The 21,943-nt window shown below is 42.8% G+C and overlaps 1 protein-coding gene across 2 annotated transcripts; it reads left to right on the forward strand.

Annotated features, from left to right (window-relative positions):
• Positions 1-506: 506 nt before the first annotated feature.
• On the forward strand, positions 507-21,769 carry LOC110493983 (syntaxin-18). Of its 2 annotated transcripts, XR_002469224.2 has the most exons (12): positions 507-749; positions 10,252-10,319; positions 11,491-11,606; positions 17,432-17,509; positions 17,617-17,683; positions 18,015-18,127; positions 18,569-18,666; positions 20,079-20,137; positions 20,265-20,334; positions 20,457-20,537; positions 20,763-21,412; positions 21,495-21,769. XR_002469224.2 is itself a non-coding variant. In XM_021568627.2 (11 exons), the coding sequence occupies exons 1-11, from the start codon at positions 597-599 to the stop codon at positions 20,856-20,858; spliced, it is 999 nt and encodes a 332-aa protein (XP_021424302.1). In that variant the 5' UTR covers positions 507-596; the 3' UTR covers positions 20,859-21,769. The 2 variants fall into 2 exon arrangements, 1 of the variants encoding a protein (XP_021424302.1); XM_021568627.2 differs by having other exon boundaries at positions 20,763-21,769.
• The last annotated feature ends 174 nt before the right edge of the window (positions 21,770-21,943 follow it).

A 21,943-nucleotide genomic window follows, 5' to 3' on the forward strand; every position in this document is an offset into this window, starting at 1 on the left:
GCAGCTACTGTTGTTATTCTGGCTGCACTGTTTGACATGACTGTAAATTAACTGTAGTTGGCTAGCTAGCAAGCAAGGGATAAGAACGTTGGCAGCCAGTATGGCAATGGAACATTTAGAACGAATGACTGGGTCGCGTCCATAGATACAGAACAAAAAGACTGAACAACTGGGTCGCAGCTCTGGCAACTGAATCGATAGAACGAATGGCTTGGGTAGCAACCCTAAATTTGTGTCAGGACTGTATCATGTGGAAGGATAAAATACTATGAATAAATTCAACAAAATAACCTTTTTTTAATGAAAATATGTCAATCATTATTTAAATATGTTGGTAACCTTTTGTATAAAAGTAATAATGCCCTCGAACCCAGTGTTTGGAGGATATATTTGCACGGTTTGCCGACCATCCATTTAGTCTCGGGCCTAACAACATCCTGCCAATATATCCTCCAAACACCGGCATCTCCGGCATTGTCACTAAAGTGGCCAACCATGCATGTTTCGAACGCACCCATACGTCGCAAAAATATGACGTTGAATGTGGTGACGTGTCGCTGTTGACAGTGGCGTGTGCTGCCGTGCTACTGACAGAAATGGCTGTTGATATAACTGTACTGTTCAAAGCCAGTGTCAAAACGGTAAAAACACGAAATAAAGCTATCGGAGTAGGGTTTGATTTGCCTAAAGATGAAATCTTCAAGAAGAGCAGACCCAAACATGGATTTTCTCTCAAGGCGAAGGAAGTGGTGAGTGACATTCACTGCACAGGCTAACGTTAGTTAATGTAGCTAATTTATTTTAATAACAGTTGTGTAGAGATGGAAATTGATAGAGTTCGCGTGCCGTTATAGCTAATGGTAGCTAGCTAGCTCGTCAGATAACGTTAGCCGAGTCAGAGGCTAGCGTGCTAACGACATTAGTCAAACGTATCTGGAAGTCGTGAAAGTTAACACCTAACGTTAGCTAACAACTAGCCAGCTATCTAAAAAGGCCTAGGTCTATGATGTGCTCGCTACTTATATCGACCTCTAAGTAAACAATAATACTTTGCTCAAACGTTCAGAACTTGGCATGTAACTTAGCTAACCACCTACTACTTTTTGCATTTGACAGGTTAGTGGTGCGTTCCAGATCGCTTACATACCGTCAGTGTATTCTACTAGCTAGATAGCTACACATTTTCTGCGCAAAAGTGGACAGTCACAGATTGTTGGACTGTTGCCTCATGTTGTTGTGGTTCATGAGACTAACATATTCTTGAGCACAATTCGATTTACTGAGTACCACTCTCCATATTTTCAAGCATAGGTGTGGCAGCATCAGGTTATGGGTATGCTTGTAATCGTTGCGAATAAAAAAAACGGAATGGAGCCAATCACAGGCAAACTCCTAGAGGAAAACTGCTTTCCACGAGACACTGGGAGATTAATCCAACTTTCAGCAGGATAATAACCTAAAACATAAGGCCAAATCTACACTGGAGAAGTAGAAGACTGAATGTTCCTGAGTTAGTTTTGACATGAATCTATTTAAAAATCTATAGCCAGACCTGAAAATGTTTGTCTTGCAACGATCAACAACCAATTTGACAGAGCTTGAAGACATTTGAAAATAATAATGGGCAAATATTAGGCTTGGGTGTATTTGGAAATAGCCACAGGATGTTTTTTCAATACTGTTTTGAAATGTTTCTATACATTTTACTACTTGTAGCTACTTTTTTAGGAAATACCTGCCATCAACTTGTGCAATATGTTAGAAGATAGAAGATGACCGATTACCTTCTTCATTTCACCTGTCACATTATTTTGCATTATGAAGCTTACCATAGTTCCCCAGAACAGTTGAGCCAGTCACGTGTTTGTTTGTAAATAGCACAACTGGGGAAAGCAGGAGCAGTCGAGTCCAGCTGTGTATTGACAGGGGTCACATTTTATATTGAAAGTCGTGTTTTTTTTGTTGTTGCTTCAATAGAGTTATCGGATGTACAACTATAGTTTTTCTTCACAGAAAGTACTTTAGTGCAAGCACAAAATTAGTCTGATGCCGAGCAGAAATTACAATAAGAAGCATTTTAGATCTGCGTTTACAAAACGCAGCAAGATATGTATTATGCGTTTAGAAAAAAAAATACTGCATGAAAAATGAAGAATTCTGCGTTAACATGACCCCTAAATGCTACAAGCTTGGAACACCTGTATTTGGGGAGTTTCTCGCATTGCTGCACAGCTATTTTCATGTCTGTCCGGAGATGTGTGATGGGGTTCAAGTCCAGGCTCTGGCTGGGCCACTCAAGGACATTCAGAGACTTGTCCCGAAGCCACTCCTGCATTGTCTTGGCAGTGTGCTTGGGTCGTTATCCTGTTGGAAGGTGTACGTTTACCCCAGTCTGAGGTCCTAAGCGCTCTGGAGCGGGTTTTCATCAAGAATCTCTCTATGCTTTGCTCCGTTCCTTTCCCTCGATCCTGACTAGTCTCCCAGTCCCTGCTGCTGATGCTGCCACCACCATGCTTCACCGTAGGGATGGTATTGGCCAGATGATGAGCGGTGCCTGGTTTCCTCCAGATGTGACACTTGGTATTCAGGCCAGAGTTCAATCTTGGTTTCATCAGTCCAAAGAATCTTGTTTCTCATGGTCTGAGAGTCTTTAGGTGCCTTTGGGCAAACTCCAAGCAGGCTGTCATGTGTTTTGCTACCCATCCCCAGATATGTGCCTCGACACAGTCCTGTCTCAGAGCTCTACGGACAATTCCTTCGACCTCATAGCTTGTTTTTTTTCTCTGACATGCACTGTCAACTCTGGGTCCTTATATAGACAGGTGTGTGCCTTTCCAAATCATGTCCAATCAATTGAATTTACTACAGGTGAACTCAAGTTGTAGAAACATCTCAAGGATGTTCAATGAAAACAGGATGCATCTGAGCTCAATTTCGAGTCTTATAGCAAAGGGTCTGAATACTTATGGAAATAAGGTATTTGTTTTTTTATATATTTAATACATTTGCAAAAAATTCTTAACCTGTTTTCGCTTTGTCATTATGGGTTATTGTGAATAGATTGCTGAGGATTATTAAAAAAATATATATATATATTTTAGAATAAGGCTGTAACGTAACAAAATGTGAAGGGGTCTGAATACTTTGCTGAATGCACAGTATGTAGTGTGTGTTGGGTTGTCAGGGTAAGTATGTGTGGGTCGAGTTCAGTGTATGTGCATAGAGTTCGTGTAAAAATTGGGTCAATGCAGATACTCCGGGTAGCCATTTAATTAGCCTTAACCTGTCTCGTTTGGTAGTCTTATGGCTTGTGGGTAGAAGCTGTTCAGGGTCCTGTTGATTCCAGACTTAGTACTTAGTGCATTAGTACCGCTTGCTGTGCGGTAGCAGAGAGAACAGTCTGGCTTGGGCGGCTGGAGTCTGAAAAAGTTTTGGGCCTTCCTTGATTAAAGCCAGTTCCAATGTTAGCCTAATAGGAAACACCCAGTGATGGACCGTCCTGATGAGAGGCTGTGTTTCCCCCCCCCCCCCCTCCCCCACATCTTCCTCTTTTTTCTTACATGTCATTCAAATGCTGTAGGTTGGGGATAGATCCGTGGATCCTAGATCTGTGGTCTTCCCGGACTTTCAGACTCTCACCACCACATAGTCGCGACCCATCATTGGTGTAGAAATAAAGAGGACTCATTGAAAGCGACTGGCAAATAGAATAAGTGCGCCTCATGCAGCGTGACCACTATGCAGAAGTGAGTATCATGGATACAAGCCCTATCAAAGGCACCTTGAAGAACTCCTCTGGATTTCCCCAGGGACATCAGCTCTTGATCCATACCTGATGTCCCCACCAACCATAGCCAGGAGAAACAAGCCCAGTCACTCAGCTCCACACAACTATGCTTTGTTATGCCTCTCGCACCCCTGTTGCAACGATATTGGAAATGATGGTTTAATGAAAGCAGGGATGCTGATTTGAGGAAACTCAAACCTAGCCTGTGGTGCCCACCCCCCGACCCTGGGCCCCCACCCTCCCGCTGTCTCCCCTGTGCTACCGATATCATCTGAAACAATCTTGGTGAACCAATGTTTGGAGAAAATGAAATTTTGGAATGTCCTCACTGCATACAGTTATGTGGTGGTTTTCATCTGCCCCCACCCCCTCATCCTTTTCTCTGTAAGACTTCAGATACAGGATCCATTTTTTTTCTGTGTGCTAGCCCTCTCTTCACATGTTTGATTCCATAAACATGCTGCAATAACATTTTCTTTCAGCTTTCTAACAATTTCTTGAGGAAAGCCGATCCTCCCAAGAGCCAGTGATTAAAGGTGGAAGATCAAAGCAGAGAAAACATTAAATTAGGTCCCAAGTAACAATGTTGACGGCCGGCCCCTAATGCTGAACATATGTGGGCGCCCTCCAAGACATGCACTGCCTTCTCAGTTCCCAGTGACACTTCACAAAACAGATAGGGAGGAAAAACTTCAAAGTAAACAAATTTAAAGTAGCATGTATGGGTTGTTTTTTTTCTCTTAAAACTTTACCCTTTGCAGCAAGTGAACTTTTTTTATGGCGAAGCAAAATGCTTGATGGACTAGTAAGAGCGGCTAGTAAGTGTCTGGGGTGCGGTGATCGGGAGGGAATCTTTTACCTCAGGGGTCGGTTTGGGGCACTATGATCTCAGTTTCACCGCTCTCCTCCTCATCTCCACAGCAGGCTGCTCTTCTCGTGTTTAAATGCAGGAGGTCACCCCGAAATTGTTCAAGTCAGGAGCGCCGTTCCACAATGGACTGCTTTTTACTGTGTTTTCTTTGAATGTCCGAAAAGTGAGGTGATCAGCCAGCACTTAGAAATATGTGTTTATTACCCAACTCGAGCGAGGTAGGGGTTGCCCTCTCATGGCGTATTTTGAAATGGAAATTATAATCTGGTATATTCTCAAAACATTGAGTTACATTTTGATAACCTGGGTGCATTTTCAGACTTTATTTTTCTGTTCGCAAGTGAACTGTCAATGTCTGAGAAATTCCCTAAAGCAGTCTCTCCTATTGGGGGAAAAACACTTTCTGTCAAAATCGAAGGATTTGAAGTGCTTACACAGGGCAGTAAATGTGATGCTTTGATGGAATGTAGCTGCTCTAAAAATAGAAAGCCATAGTCTAACTGTTAGGTTAAGAGATAAGGTACAAGCCTAGGCTATATTTTTTGGCCCCATTACCTGAGAATCACACACCTAATTTGAACAAATCTCTTCACCCCATTTGCTTCCTCTTCTCCCTTTTGACACAGAGCAAGTTTTTGCATGTCACCCCACAATAATTGCCATGAAGCTGCATCCGCTGTCCTGATCAGTGATTTATGTTTTATAGTCTCACTAGTCTTATCTCCCACAAAGTTATTTTCTTTATTTTTTTTTATAAATATATCTATATTTCTCTCACTCACTCAACTGCATTCTCTCACCATCAGGTTGGGATTTGAAGGGATTTACCTGATCTGAATGTCCTGCTAAACACTGTCTTTACCAGTTGGTTTAATCTCTGCTCTGTTTTCGCACGGAGGCCAGGAAAATATCATTTTGAGGCATCAAATGCAAGTGCGGAATACAATCTTATCTAGCATTTCCCCACAGACATTTCAAGAAAGGGGATTTTGCCCTTTTAAAAATAAAGTGTAAAATATGGAGACGTAAATGCACAAACACAGGTCTGTGGACGAGTGTCAAACTTAGGGGGCAGCGAGATGAAATCCAGATACTTGGCAGACTAAACAGTGTAATTGTAACAAAAATACTGTACTGCTTCAGAGACACAGGCTTTATAGGCAAAATTCAGATTGATATGAGCCATAACGTCATTATTTAATTAAGCAATGAGGCTCATTTCTTGACAAATAGGCCTAGGTCACATAAGACAATAAGTCATCAATAGGACAATTGATTACTCAAACATTCTCAATTAGGTTATTATTTAACATGTCTGTATTAAAATAGGCAGAAAAATGTCCTCAATCACAAACTAGGGAACATCCACTCTCCGGCTCAGGGACAACCAGAACAAACCTTAGAGGGGAAAGTGACTTTTCTCAAAACAATTGTAAACTTTTTCAGGGCTTTTGTAATAGGACAAACAAAAAGGAGTGGCGTAAAAGCTTACTTCATTTAAAAAATATAGATTTTCACCTCATCATTTGTTCCGTACAAACCTTTTTCACAAAGACACAATAAACATTGAACATGTGTCAAAGAATTAGGCAAACCTAATTACCAGTTAACATTTGCACTTGGGTAGCCTACATTAGTTTAATCTAGTCTGTTCTACCGTGGGCACCATATACACAGGCCTCGAGGGGAATGTGTTCATCTGTGTGTTTCATCAATGAATCCCTGAAGTGCAACAAAACCAACCATTAGTGTTGCTCAACTACCCAACAAACAACACAACATTCAGGTTTGTTAGTCATGTTTTCCATTAAAGTTCAAAACAAAGACTGGGCTACAATAAGTGAAGGGGTAGAGGTTCTGAGGGGAAGTCTGATGTGTTCCCAATTTCTTTCTCTCTCAATGAAGCTCGAATATGACATTGTTCGCATCCATTGTAGTCAGGAGAGAGCACTGCTTTGAACAGGATTAAACCTCAGAGCCTTTGTTCATCAAGTGAACACGTTCAAAAGGAAAATAATGTCTTTAAATACAGTGCTGTGCACAATGTGGATGCATTTGCAAAACAAGATGCTGCTGTTGAGTTTTCAGAAACAATTTACTTATCGAGGGCAAAAACTCGACATCTGACATTAGAGCAACAGGAGAACGACAGTGGTCTCCTCGTTAAACTTATGCTTTTGTTCTTTGTTTATGCTGCGTTGAAGTATGTGACTCTAAAAAGTCCGATTGGATGGCATGAAAACTCGTGGACTACCGTACGTTGCTTGGCAGTTGGCCTGGCTAGCTGGTTAGAAGAACACGCTAACTTACGGCCAACATTTTTAACTGAATAAATAAAGCACTTTGAACCACAAAGTGGACCCAGGGGATGGTATTTTGTGGCAGAATTTGCTGTCGTCATCTCATTGAAAACAGTGACATCCGGTATCATCCTGCCGCCGTGAGTCTGCTATGGGAACACCGCAGTATTCATAGGCCTAGTTTTAACTAAAACAATAAAACTTATTTTGGTTTTAATGTATTTTTCTCTATTTCTTTTGAAATCTGAGATGTTTAGGAATGATTGCTGTAGTCCAGATTATTACCCTACAAAATGCACATTCTTTGACAATTTTTTTTTTTTTTTAAAGCTCCTAGATTGCCTTTGAATGCGAGTGTAGATTATTGACTGCGTTGCTGTGACTGACCAGAAATCTCAATTTCTAATACTCAAGAGTAAATGCAGTGAAAAAAATCAATGTGGCGACGTCCCCTCCACTGCATAGAGCTTTAAGTGTTTCTCATAGTGTCTTCTTTGAACAATTAGGCTAGTTATAGTCTATAGATCTCAAATCAGATTTGGACAGGCTTCAAAATGGACAGCTCGGGGTCAAGCAATGGAGTCTGGGTGATCATTATCAAATTGTCTCAGTTACCTGGTTTTAGTCAAATAAAGAGCCTACCCAGACTGACTTAAGAAAAAATCAGCTGACTAAGTATTTTTTAATTTTTTTTATAATAATGCACTGTGATGGTTTGTTTGCGCTTCGTACAGGCTGAGGGGCAGGAGAGAGTGAGAAGATAAAGTGGGGGTCCTTGATGATGATGAGATTAGATGTAGCCCGGCAGACTGTCTCCTCCTGCTGCCTCGCTCCAAACACAACATACGCGCACAAGCACATTTCATATACATTCGCATACTTTGGCAGGGACACACACGCACTCTCCTCCAGCCGCAAGCACAAGGCTACCCCCTTCCTCATTGTTTAGGTATTACTAGCTCTTTAGAGTCTTAAGTTACAAGAGCAATTGATCCCGGTGACCCCCTGCAAACCCTGGAGGTTGCAGTGGGAATCTGAGCCCAAATGTATACACACAGGAGACAGATCAACCCCCCCCCCCCCAAACCAGCACTTTTGACATCTTCTCTCTTCTCCTCTGTTCTCTCCTGAAAGCCAGTGGGGCTCCAATACTGGCAGCCTATTGCTACCTGCTGGTGAGAAGGTGTGATACAAAAGCAGAATGTAGCCCATTATTCAAATAGCACATTAGTAATCTAGTGTAGACCAAAATAGGTTTATATATGGGTTTATAGCTGTGATTTATATAGTCAGTGTCTGGGAGAAGAGGAAAATAAAGACACTCAGGCCCACGAGGATTGGAGTTGCCCATCCCAGACAGGGCATTCATCTTGAATCTAACGACACAGACAGCAGACAACGACACAGACAGCAGACGACGATAGACAGCAGACAACAACACACTCCTGCCTTTCAACCATGGGAACATTGTGCTTCACTCAACCCCTTCACAAGTGCTCTGAACAACGATTAACTTTTGACCCCTGATAATTGTATTATTACAAGGGTCGACTCACCGCCACAGCCCTTTACTCGGTTGTCTTAAACCTGCTCTGTTCTAATTGCTCTGAAGCAATGTCACACCTCGAGTCATCTATGCTTATTTGCTTCCTAGGAGAGGTGATGGGTTTCAAGCAAATTGTAGCTCTGTATTTTATTTTTTATTTTTAACCTTTTCTTTTCAAAGTCCTGTCGTTTTCTTCTCGTTGATATTTTTAGAGTCGCCATTAGAGACCAAGACCCAGGTCGTGCTTTTACCACTGCAGCAATTTGGTAATTACGGTCATTAGAAGAAAAAAAAACTGGACCGAAGACGGCGTAGTTTGGCTTTAGAAAAATAATCCCGCTCGCCCTGGGTCTCTGTCACAGTCGAACTCATTGTGTCATTTTCAACATGGCGCTTGTCTGGATTCTCTCATAAGAAAAAAAAGACCTATATTTTCACAAACAGAGCCTGCTGTGTGTGTAGTCTGTCCTTCTTGCGCCCCACTCTGTGGATGGGGAAGCAATTAAGGGTTTTTCGATGTTAACCGAATTATAGGAGCAAATATTGGATTCCACAGAGTTTCCTCTGGTTTTCCTGTGCACACATCTTCCCGGACATTTTTATCTGTGATGCATAGTCGACAGATTATACATTTCAGGCGTATTTAAATGTTTTCTGTCAGGGAGCAACAGTGTATAGAAGAGTATAATTTTATTTACATGAGCTAGGCTAACAAGAAAATTGCCAGTTTGAATTTGGTATGTCCTGCGGTAAACAAATATGAATTTGTAAAATTCAGAATGGATAGAGCGAGACAGATGGACAAGGTGGCCTGTCACAGTCAATGACTGCTAAGTTTGGTCATTTTTAAAGGAAGGCCTAACTTGAGACATGCAAGCAGGGCCTGAAACTAACTCTTTGGTCTACCAGTGAATGAATGAAATCCACCAACCTCTCAGACGTCTTTGCAGCATTCGGCTGTGCGAGACATATAATATTGTCATCTTCAACCTAGCGTTGTTCCTATGGATACACTCATAATGGCTACCAGTCCACCCATTATGCCATTATTGACTTGAATGGGGACACCCATTCTATTCATTCTATTTCTATGGCAGCACATGCAGTCAGGAGCAGAGAAAATGTGTAAAAATAATAATAATTATATACATACATGCATACAGTACCAGTCAAAAGTTTGGACACACCTACTGAGTCAAGGGTTTCTCTTTATTTTTTAAAACTATTTTCTACATTGTAGAATAAAAGTGAAGACATGAAGACATCAAAACTATGAAATAACATATATGGAATAATTTAGTAACTAAAAAAAGTGTTAAATCAAAATATATTTTGTATTTGAGATTCTTCAAAGTAGCCACCCTTTGCCTTGATGACAGCTTTGCAAACTCTTGGCATTCTCTCAACCAACTTCATGAGTTCGTCACCTGGAATGCATTTCAATTAACAGGTGTGCCTTGTTAAAAGTTAATTTGTGGATTTTTTTTTCTTTCTTAATGCGTTTGAGCCAATCAGTAGTGTTGTGACAAGGGTGGTATACAGAATATAGCCCTATTTGGTAAAAGACAAAGTCCATATTATGGCAAGACCAGCTCAAATAAGCAAAGAGAAACGACAGTCCATCATTACTTTAAGACATGACAGGGACAAAATCATGAAGAGGAAAAGAGATGTGGCCCACAAATAGAGAGCGAGACATGAAGACATTGATAGACTTCTGTAATGTGTTTTATCTTCATTTTGACAGATCTCCAACATCACCAAGCTGAAAGACTTTCTGCTGCAGCACAGGAAGGACTATGTGAATGCTGGAAGGTAATCCTCGTCTCAGGTCACCAAACCCTGCCCTTTTTACTGTCTGTTTTCAACTGTGACTTTCATGTGGCTATAAGATGTAGGGCTAATCCCTTTTCACATGTTTGTCCTAAAGAAAATCCTCCAGGAAAGGTTCAGCTCGGCCTCCACGTGGATTGGGATGTATCTAACCTTTTGACAACTTGATTGAGCTTTTTCCTCTTTGAAACATCAGTCTCATAAAGGATACAAAAAAGGTTTTAACCTTCTCAACCCTAGAGCCTTCATTGTCAAAGAAGTAGATGGCATTAACTAATCACCATAAGCCTAAGCAGTAGTTATATAGGCTTAGGGGCTTAAAGTGGGCGGAGCGTCTGTCCTGTCTGTCCTGTCTGTCTCTGTATGTCTCTGTCTGTCTCTGGCTGGTCTGTCTGTCACTCTGTCTCTGTCTGTCTGTCTGTCTGTCTGTCTGTCTCTCTGTCTGTCTACAGAGTTGACTGCAGGCTGTGTTGCAGGCTCTAAGGTCTGACTGGTCTAATTGAGGTGGGTGGTTGGGAAAGGCAGGCGCTGGCACAAGGTCAGTAGCGAGTGGGGTGGTCTTTTGGAGACTCAGTCTAATTGGGTGGAATAATTGAGCTGCAACCAAGTGAAGAGCAAATCACGCCCTGGGACTAATCATAGGCTTCATCTGGTCAAGGCCCCGAGGGCAGTGTGTGCGCGCTCACAGGGCGGGCCTTGAAAAACGTTTTCACATTTTCTTGCCTTAGTTTAGAGCCATCAATTTGGATCTATTAGCCCCCCCCCCAAAAAAATTGTGATTAAAAACCTGTCACATGCATTAAAAATGTAATAAATTAAAACATATTAGTTTACATGGGAAGAAGTACATTATGTGATCTTCCCATATAATTGACTTAAGTATTTGTTTGGATTTTTTAAAATGTATTAAACACTGCAAACAGGAAAGGTCTGGGTGCCTTTTTTCATGTTTCTTTGACAGAAAATGAAAAATGAGCATGTCAGTCATCCTGAACTGAGGGAATGATCTATGAGCTGTAAAGTAGGAACCCACTAGAGGGCAACATAGGCTTAGCACTTTGATTTAACTGCAGAGAATCTGCAGACCTAGTTTACAGCAGACCTGAGTCCAAATATGATTTGTTTCCTTTCAATTGCTTTGTGTGTTTTGTAGTCTCATCTCGTCAGACCTAACCCGGATGACAGACAATGAGCGAGACCAGATCGACCAGGACGCCCAGATCTTCATGAGAACCTGCTCTGAGGCCATCAAGCAGCTCCGCTCTGAAGGTGTGTGTGTGTGTGTGTGTATCCATTGGGTTGCATGTACTGGGCATTTTTATTTTATTTATTTATTTCACCTTTATTTAACCAGGTAGGCAAGTTGAGAACAAGTTCTCATTTACAACTGCGACCTAGCCAAGATAAAGCAAAGCAGTTCGACACATACAACAACACAGAGTTACACATGGAGTAAAGACAAAACATACAGTCAATAATACAATAGAAAAATAAGTCTATATACAATGTGAGAAAATTAGGTGTGATAAGGGAGGTAAAGTTTTTTTTTTTTTAAAGGCCGTGGTGGCGAAGTAAATACAATATAGCAAGTAAAACACTGGAATAGTAGATTTGCAGTGGAAGAATGTGCAAAGCAGAAATATAAATAATGGGGTGCAAAGGAGCTAAATAAATAAATACAGTAGGGGAAGAGGTAGATGTTTGGGCTAAATTATAGATGGGCTATGTGCAGTAATCTGTGAGCTGCTCTAACAGCTGGTGCTTAAAGCTAGTGAGGGAGATAAGTGTTTCCAGTTTCAGAGATTTTTGTAGTTCGTTCCAGTCATTGGCAGCAGAGAACTGGAAGGAGAGGCGGCCAAATTAAGAATTGGTTTTGGGGGTGACCAGAGAGATATGAGATACCTTCTGGAGCGCGTGCTACAGGTGGGTGCTGCTATGGTGAGCTGGGATAAGAGTGGACTTTACCTAGCAGGGTCTTGTAGATGACCTGGAGCCAGTGGGTTTGGCGACGAGTATGCGAGAGCGAGGGCCAGCCAACGAGAGCGTACAGGTCGCAGTGGTGGGTAGTAAATGGGGCTTTGGTGACAAAACGGATGGCACTGTGATAGACTGCATCCAATTTATTGAGTAGGGTATTGGAGGCTATTTTGTAGATTACATCGCCGAAGTCGAGGATCGGTAGGATGGTCAGTTTTACGAGGGTATGTTTGGCAGCATGAGTGAAGGAAGCCAATTCTAGATTTAACTCTGGATTGGAGATGTTTGATGTGAGTCTGGAAGGAGAGTTTACAGTCTAACCAGACACCTAGGTAGTTGTCCACATATTCTAAGTCAGAACCATCCAGAGTGGTGATGCTGGACGGGCGGGCAGGTTCAGGCAGTGATCGGTTGAAAAGCATGCATTTAGTTTTACTTGTATTTAAGAGCAGTTGGAGGACCTGGAAGAAGAGCTGTATGGCATTGAAGCTCGTCTCGAGGGTTGTTAACACAGTGTTCAAAGAAGGGCCAGAAGTATACAGAATGGTGTCGTCTGTGTAGAGGTGGATCAGAGACTCACCAGCAGCAAGAGCTACATCATTGATGTATACAGAGAAGAGAGTCGGCCCAAGAATTGAACCCTGTGGCACCCCCATAGAGACTGCCAGAGGCCCGGACAACAGGCCCTCCGATTTGACACACTGAACTCTATCAGAGAAGTAGTTGGTGAACCAGTCTAGGCAATTATTTGAGAAACCAAGGCTATCGACTCTGCCGATGAGGATGTGGTGATTGACAGAGTCGAAAGCCTTGGCCAGGTTGATGAATACGGCTGCACAGTAATGTCTCTTATCGATGACGGTTATGATGTCGTTTAGGACCTTGAGCGTCCTAAACTGAGGTGCACCCATGACCAGCTCTGAAACCAGATTGCATAGCGGAGAAGGTACGGTGCGATTCAAAATGGTCGGTAATCTGTTTGTTAACTTGGATTTCGAAAACATTGGAAAGACAGAGTAGGATAGATAAAGGTCTGTAGCAGTTTGGGTCTAGAGTGTCAACCCCTTTGAAGAGGGGGATGACCGCGGCAGCTTTCCAATCTTTCGGAATCTCAGACGACACGAAAAGAGGTTGAACAGGCTAGTAATAGGGGTTGCAACAATTTTGGTAGATCATTTTAGAAAGAGAGGGTCCAGATTGTCTAGCCTGGCTGATTTGTCGGTGTCCAGATTTTGCAGCTCTTTCAGAATATCAGCTGACTGGATTTGGGAGAAGGAGAAATGGGGAAGGCTTGGGCGAGTTGCTGTGGGGGGTGCAGTGCTGTTGACCGGGGTAGGGGTAGCCAGGTGGAAAGCATGGCCAGCCGTATAAAAATGCTTATTGAAATTCTCAATTAGAGTGGATTTATTGGTGGTGACAGAGTTTCCTAGCCTCAGTGCAGTGGGCAGCTGGGAGGAGATGTTCTTATTCTCCATGGACTTTACAGTGTCCCAGAACTTTTTGGAGTTTGTGTTGCAGGAAGCAAATTTCTGCTTGAAAAAGCTAGCCTTGGCGTTTCTAACTGCCTGTGTATATTGGTTTCTAACTTCCCTGAAAAGTTGCATATCATGGGGGCTGTTTGATGCTAATGCAGAACGCCATAGGATGTTTTTGTGTTGGTTAAGTGCAGTCAGGTCTGGAGAGAACCAAGGGCTATATCTGTTCCTGGTTCTAAATTTCTTGAATGGGTCATGCTTATTTAAGATGGTGAGGAAGGCATTTTTTTAAATAACCAGGCATCCTCTACTGATGGGGTGAGGTCAATATCCTTCCAGGATACCCGGGCCAGGTCGATTAGAAAGGCCTGCTCGCTGTGTTTCAGGGAGTGCTTGACAGTGATGAGTGATCGCTTGACCGCTGACCCATTACGGATGCATGCAATGAGGCAGTGATCGCTGAGATCTTGGTTGAAAACAGCAGAGGTGTATTTAGAGAACAAGTTGGTTAGGATGAAATCTATGAGGGTGCCCGTGTTTATGGCATTGGGGTGGTACCTGGTAGGTTCATTGATAATTTGTGTGAGATTGAGGGCATCAAGCTTCGATTGTAGGATGGCTGGGATGTTAAGCATGTCCCAGTTTAGGTCACCTAGCAGCACGAGCTCTGAAGATAGATGGGGGGCAATCAGTTCACATATGGTGTCCAGAGCACAGCTGGGGGCAGAGGGTGGTCTATAGCAGGCGGCAACGGTGAGAGACTTGTTTATAGAGGTGGATTTTTAAAAGTAGAAGTTCAAACTGTTTGGGTACAGACCTGTATAGTAGGACAGAACTCTGCAAGCTATCTCTGCAGTAGATTGCAACACCGCCCCCTTTGGTCGTTCTATCTTGTCTGAAAATGTTGTAGTTAGGGATGGAGTTTTCAGAGTTTTTGGTGGTCTTCCTAAGCCAGGATTCAGACACGGCTAGGACATCCGGGTTGGCAGAGTGTGCTAAAGCAGTGAATAAAACAAACTTAGAGAGGATGCTTCTAATGTTAACATGCATGAAACCAAGGCTATTGCGGTTACAGAAGTCATCAAAAGAGAGCGCCTGGGGAATAGGAGTGGAGCTAGGCACTGCAGGGCCTGGATTCACCTCTACATCACCAGAGGAGGAGTAGGATAAGGGTACGGCTAAAAGCTATGAGAATTGGTCGTCTAGGACGTCTGGAACAGAGAGTAGGATGTGAATACAGTGCAGGTAAACCTAGGCAGTGAGTGATGATGAGAGAGATATTCTCTAGAAACTTCATTGAAACCAGGTGATGTCATCACATGTGTGGGTGGTGGAACTGAAAGATTGGATAAGGTATAATGAGCAGGGCTAGAGGCTCTACAGTGAAATAAGCCAATAAACACTAACCAGAACAGCAATGGACAAGGCATATTGACATTGAGAGGCATGCTTAGTCGAGTGATTATAAGGGTCCAGTGAGGTTGGTTGGGGTCACGGCGATTCAGACAGCTAGCCGGGCCATGGGTAGCAAGCTGGCAGAGGATGGAGGTCTGTTTTTAGCCACCTTGTGCGTTTCCGTCGGTAGATTAGTGGGGTTCCATGTGGTAGAGGGGACCAATCCAATTGGCAAAATAGATATAGTTATAGTGACCCAAGAAAATTGTCCAATGGACCTATTCAGATAGCAGCCGATAAGATGGCTAACGATGAGCGGGCCGCAGATAGGCGTTCAAGTAACGTCGCGACGGAGGGGCCAGTTGGTTAACTCCCTCGGGCAGAGTGGCTGATGGAACTCTTCAGCTGGCTAGCTCCGGAATAATTGATGTTTGCTCCGGGACCGACGTACGCCAATAGTCACTCGGATAGCAGCTAGCTAGCTGCGAGATCCAGGTGTAAATGTCCAGAGCTTGCGGTAGGAATCCGGGGATATGGAGAGAAATAGGTACGGTATGCTCTGGTCTGAGTCGCGTTGTACCAAACTGGTGATAGCTTTTCGAGTTAAAGGATAGCTGATGACCGCCAACCGTGGTTAGCTGAATACTAACGTTTGCCAGTGATTTGGCTAGCTTCTGTTGTGGATTTCAGATTTGAGGAATAATAATACTTTTTTTTAAATAAATTGGTGATGCGGGTTGCAGAGTGTTTTGAAGTTGAGTTTTTAGAAGAAAAAAAAAAAAAAAAAAAAAAAAAAAAAATATATATATATATATATATATATATATATATATATATATATATATAGGAAGATATGCGAAGAAAATATGTAAATATATACAGTGGGGCAAAAAAGTATTTAGTCAGCCACCAATTGTGCAAGTTCTCCCACTTAAAAAGATGAGAGGCCTGTAATTTTCATCACTTCAATTATGACTGACAAAATGGGAAGAAAAAAATCCAGAAAATCACATTGTAGGATTTTTTATGAATTTATTTGTAAATGATGGTGGAAAATAAGTATTTGGTCAATAAGAAAAGTTTATCTCAATACTTTGTTATATACCCTTTGTTGGCAATGACAGAGGTCAAATGTTTTCTGTAAGTCTTCACAAGGTTTTCACACACTGTTGCTGGTATTCTGGCCCATTCCTCCATGCAGATCTCCTCTAGAGCAGTGATGTTTTGGGGCTGTTGCTGGGCAACACAGACTTTCAACTCCCTCCAAAGATTTTCTACGGGGTTGAGATCTGGAGACTGGCTAGGCCACTCCAGGACCTTGAAATGCTTCTTACGAAGCCACTCCTTCGTTGCCCAGGCGGTGTGTTTGGGATCATTGTCATGCTGAAAGACCCAGCCACGTTTCATCTTCAATGCCCTTGCTGATGGTAGGCTTTGTTACTTTGGTCCCAGCTCTCTGCAGGTCATTCACTAGGTCCCCCCGTGTGGTTCTGGGATTTTTGCTCACCGTTCTTGTGATCATTTTGACCCCACGGGGTGAGATCTTGCGTGGAGCCCCAGATTGAGGGAGATTATCAGTGGTCTTGTATGTCTTCCATTTCCTAATAATTGCTCCCACAGTTGATTTCTTCAAACAAAGCTGCTTACCTATTGCAGATTCAGTCTTCCCAGCCTGGTGCAGGTCTACAATTTTGTTTCTGGTGTCCTTTGACAGCTCTTTGGTCTTGGCCATAGTGGAGTTTGGAGTGTGACTGTTTGAGGTTGTGGACAGGTGTCTTTTATACTGATAACAAGTTCAAATAGGTGCCATTAATACAGGTAACGAGTGGAGGACAGAGGAGCCTCTTAAAGAAGAAGTTACAGGTCTGTGAGAGCCAGAAATCTTGCTTGTTTGTAGGTGACCAAATACTTATTTTCCACCATAATTTGCAAATAAATTCATTAAAAGTCCTACAATGTGATTTTCTGGAGTTTTTTTCTAATTTTGTCTGTCATAGTTGAAGTGTACCTATGATGAAAATTACAGGCCTCTCATCTTTTTAAGTGGGAGAACTTGCACAATTGGTGGCTGACTAAATACTTTTTTGCCCCACTGTATATACACGGGACACGACAAGACGAATACAAAGGGCGTCTGACTGCTATGCCATCTTGGATGATGACGAGATATACTGTATTACTTGATACTCTTATTTGAGTATGGGGGTTAACCAAATACCCTTTTGTCCTTTATTGTCGCCCTTCCAGCCGAGAAGCAGGTCATACCGACACAGATCAGAGAGCACAGGGGGGCGGTCCTCGACCTCGTCGAGATATATTTGAGAGGTGGGCTCATTGGCGACGTCACGATATATTTGACGTCAGTGCATGTTGTAAGTACTTTGTAATAATGTCGACAATATCGGATTTGTGTTGATCATTCCTGTTTGCAGGAGTATGCAAGCTTTACTCCGAGCAGAGGGCTATAAGAGTGAAGAGAGTGGTGGACAAGAAGAGACTGTGAGTGTTTTAAAGATATTTTTATATATTTTTTTAATTTAAAGTTTAACAAATTGCAATGGAAGGTTAAAGGTAATCACATCTATTATGGAACAAAATACTTTGAGTTATTCATTTATTGACAGAATTCTTGATTTCGGGGACCGTTGAGTTGAATTCTGACAAATGTATATTCATAACACATCATTTATTTGTGAATGATTCTTCATTCATTGACAACATTTTGGCAGTAAGCTATCTCCATAATATATGCTGTGACCTTGCCTTGTGTTTTTTTCGGGGGGGTTTTAGGAAGCCTGACCTTGTCTTTGGTGTTTTGCTATTACTCCAGGTCCAGACTAGAGCCAGAGCACCACCACAGTAGGGTGGCGGTAGAGCGAAGCTCACCGGCGGAGCAGCACAGCGAGGAGAAAACCGCTAAGGAGGAGAGCAGCAGCGGTGGTGGTGAGTACAGAGACCAAGACGAGTTCCCAAAGAGACTCTGGCTGGAAATATTTGAGTCACTACAGCTGACTATTTATATGGTGTTTGTCTTTATTTACAGCCCCACACATCTCTACATGTAACGTGTTATTCTCTCATGGATTTTCATTTATTTACTACTGCCGGTATAATCATTTGACATTTAGCGCTATTTGCACGTGGAAATCTTACAAGTGCCTAAAACTCAAATGTTTGAATGAAAATGGTCGACTTCTGTATTTAAAATAAAGCAAATTGGATAAAGGTAAAGGGATGGTTATAAAAGGAGTGGCTTTGTGTGATAAAGGGAAATGGATAGAGCGGAAAGTAATTGGCTATGACAGTCACAGGAGTGACTTGATGTTTGCGTGAGCTTGAAGTGAAGACGGGGTGTATTTCTCCCTTTTTGTTGTATCCCTGAAGAGCGGAGCGTGACGGAGGTACCGGAGAACAACGTGAGCCTGTGGGAGGAGGGCCAGGGCCGTGTGGAGGACGAGCTCTCGCCTGAGGAGATGCAGATGGTATGGAACTATGGAACAGAGATGTTGTGTATGCTTCTATGTGCTATCCCTCTCTCTCTCTCTCTCTCTCTGTGTGACTTATAAACTGCTCAAAAAAATAAAGGGAACACTTAAACAACACAATGTAACTCCAAGTCAATCACTCTTCTGTGAAATCAAACTGTCCACTTAGGAAGCAACACTGATTGACATAGCATAGTGTCCAGAGCATGGAGGCGCTACCAGGAGACGTGGAGGAGGCCATAGGAGGGCAACAACCCAGCAGCAGGACCGCTACCTCCGCCTTTGTGCAAGGAGGAGCAGGAGGAGCACTGCCAGAGCCCTGCAAAATGACCTCCAGCAGGCCACAAATGTGCATGTGTCTGCTCAAACGGTCAGAAACAGACTCCATGAGGGTGGTATGAGGGCCCGACGTCCACAGGTGGGGGTTGTGCTTACAGCCCAACACTGTGCAGGACGTTTGGCATTTGCCAGAGAACACCAAGATTGGCAAATTCGCCACTGGCGCCCTGTGCTCTTCACAGATGAAAGCAGGTTCACACTGAGCACGTGACAGACGTGACAGAGTCTGGAGACGCCGTGGAGAACGTTCTGCTGCCTACAACATCCTCCAGCATGACCGGTTTGGCGGTGGGTCAGTCATGGTGTGGGGTGGCATTTCTTGGGGGGCCGCACAGCCCTCCATGTGCTCGCCAGAGGTAGCCTGACTGCCATTAGGTACCGAGATGAGATCCTCAGACCATATGCTGGTGCGGTTGGCCCTGGGTTCCTCCTAATGCAAGACAATGCTAGACCTCATGTGGCTGGAGTGTGTCAGCACTTCCTGCTAGAGGAAGGCATTGGTGCTATGGACTGGCCCGCCCGTTCCCCAGACCTGAATCCAATTGAGCACATCTGGGACATCATGTCTCGCTCCATCCACCAATGCCACGTTGCACCACAGACTGTCCAGGAGTTGGCGGATGCTTTAGTCCAGGTCTGGGAGGAGATCCATCAGGAGACCATCCGACACCTTATCAGGAGCATGCCCAGGCGTTGTAGGGAGGTCATACAGGCACGTGGAGGCCACACACACTACTGAGTCTCATTTTGACTTGTTTTAAGGACATTACATCAAAGTTGGATCAGCCTGTAGTGTGGTTTTCCACTTTAATTTTGAGTGTGACTCCAAATCCAGACCTCCATGGGTTGATACATTTGATTTCCATTGATAATTTTTGTGTGATTTTGTTGTCAGCACATTCAACTATGTAAAGAAAAAATTATTTAATAAGAATAGTTAATTCATTCAGATCTAGGATGTGTTATTTTAGTGTTCCCTTTATTTTTTTGAGCAGTATATTATTGCCTTTGTTGTCTGATGGGTCAGATTCTACACAGCATTTACAATACATGTGTTTCACTCTGTCTAGTTTGAACAAGAGAACCAGAGGCTGGTGAGTGAGATGAGCAACCTAGTAGATGAAGTCAGGTAAGTGTCTAATCAGTCCTTCAGACCATTTTTTTTTACCACTACATTTCTAGATATGACTGAGGTGAAGCAAAGATGAAACAAAGGTGAAAAAGATGAGTCAATCTCCTCCCCGAATGTCTTTCAGGCAAATCGAGGGCAAGGTCGTCGAGATCTCGCGACTCCAGGAGATCTTTGCGGAGAAGGTGCTAATGCAAGTGAGTGACCTCCGTTTGGCCATCCCTGAAGGAAAATGCCTCTATTGAAAAGAACGCCCATCCCACTTAATAAAGTGTTATTAGTGTGTGTTACTTATTTCCTGTCGATGCATTGTTCACAGGAAACTGATATCGACAGTATCCATCAGCTAGTTGTGGGAGCCACTGAAAACGTTAAAGAGGGAAACGAGGACATCCGAGAGGTAATGGCAGGTTATGCTAAACAACCCCAGTAGTTTGCCCTACTCATTATACTGTATATTGTTGTATTTATAGATTACGGCAGTATCCATAGATTTCCATTGGATATAACTTTTATGACAATTTCTTTTAACCAGATATTCAGAACTGACTCTTGAGGTTGCTCAACACAGCCAGTGATCTGTTTTAGCTCTGTGTGTTTCATTGTACGCTTAACTTGTTTCCAGGCCATCAAAAACAATGCTGGATTCCGTGTCTGGATCCTCTTCTTCCTTGTCATGTGCTCCTTCTCTCTGCTCTTCCTGGACTGGTACGACAGCTAACCCCCTGAACCTGGCAGAACCAGGAAGTGACATCAGCCCGGGCCTAGCCCTTCACATTGAAGTATATGGTTGGATGGACAGTGTTGGGTCTAGGACCAGCTTTTCCTAAACCCACCCCCCAGAAAACTGACCCCAGACCAGTGCTTTGATGATGACTTCACTACATGTCAACCGTAATTGAGCCACTAGAAGTCAGTGTAAATGCATGTTACTATGTAACTCTTCCTGTTCAGCAAAGCACGCTTTTGGCCGAATACAAAGTGCTGTCATCCACCTGCACTGTGTATATATGGGCAGTCGGTATCGCATACATACTGACCACTATGCTTGTTATTGCATCAACAGCAACTGTCCTCTGCTGTCTTTCTCAAAAGAAGGAAGTGGTTTCTGAACTATTAGTCTTTCTGTATTGAGATCTTGATATTGTGTACTTATGCTTTGTTGAGATGAAGAAAATGTTTTTTTAAACCCTTGTGGTCTTTCATATGTATTTATTTCAATGGTATGTACACATTTAGAAGATATGAGATAATTAAGCAATAAGGCCCGATGGGGTGTGGGATATGGCCAATATACCACGGCTAATGGCTGTTCTTATCCACGGCGCAACGCGGAGTGCCTGGATACAGCCCTTAGCTGTGGTATATTTTGTCATACCACAGCTTTCAGGGCTCAAACCCCCCGGCTAATAATTACTAATATACCATGAGTTAAGGCTAAGCTTTTGCAGATGGGATATTTTCATGAATAGTTATTGAGTTACAATGAGCGTGTAAGCCTTTTGTTTGTGTGAAGATGGTGGTTATGATCAATCAATGGGAGTATTTGTGTTGGTATAACTTCACATTGCACCTTACACTGCTTGTGTAAAAACCTGGTCCGATCACCAATAAAATGAATCACTACTTATGAATGACATTTTTTTTCTTATTTCCCCAAATTACAGCAAGAAATCCACACTTTCACTAGTTGATATATTATATGGATTGTACTTCAGCCATTCTCTAGTCTAGTTCATGGCAAAACAATAGTATCCAAATTATATACAGATCTAGAAATCTGGGCCTATGGCATGACCCACAATC

This window comes from Oncorhynchus mykiss, chromosome 17 (genome assembly GCF_013265735.2).
Source record: "Oncorhynchus mykiss isolate Arlee chromosome 17, USDA_OmykA_1.1, whole genome shotgun sequence".
Taxonomy (NCBI): Eukaryota; Metazoa; Chordata; class Actinopteri; order Salmoniformes; family Salmonidae; genus Oncorhynchus; species Oncorhynchus mykiss.

Bases quoted from the DNA above. Each gene is read 5' to 3' on its own strand.
- LOC110493983 (XM_021568627.2), top strand. From the start codon at position 597: ATGGCTGTTGATATAACTGTACTGTTCAAAGCCAGTGTCAAAACGGTA. The intron at 750-10,251 runs GTGAGTGACATT...TCATTTTGACAG, and splicing joins CTCTCAAGGCGAAGGAAGTG to ATCTCCAACATCACCAAGCT. The intron at 18,128-18,568 runs GTGAGTACAGAG...GTATCCCTGAAG, and splicing joins GGAGAGCAGCAGCGGTGGTG to AGCGGAGCGTGACGGAGGTA.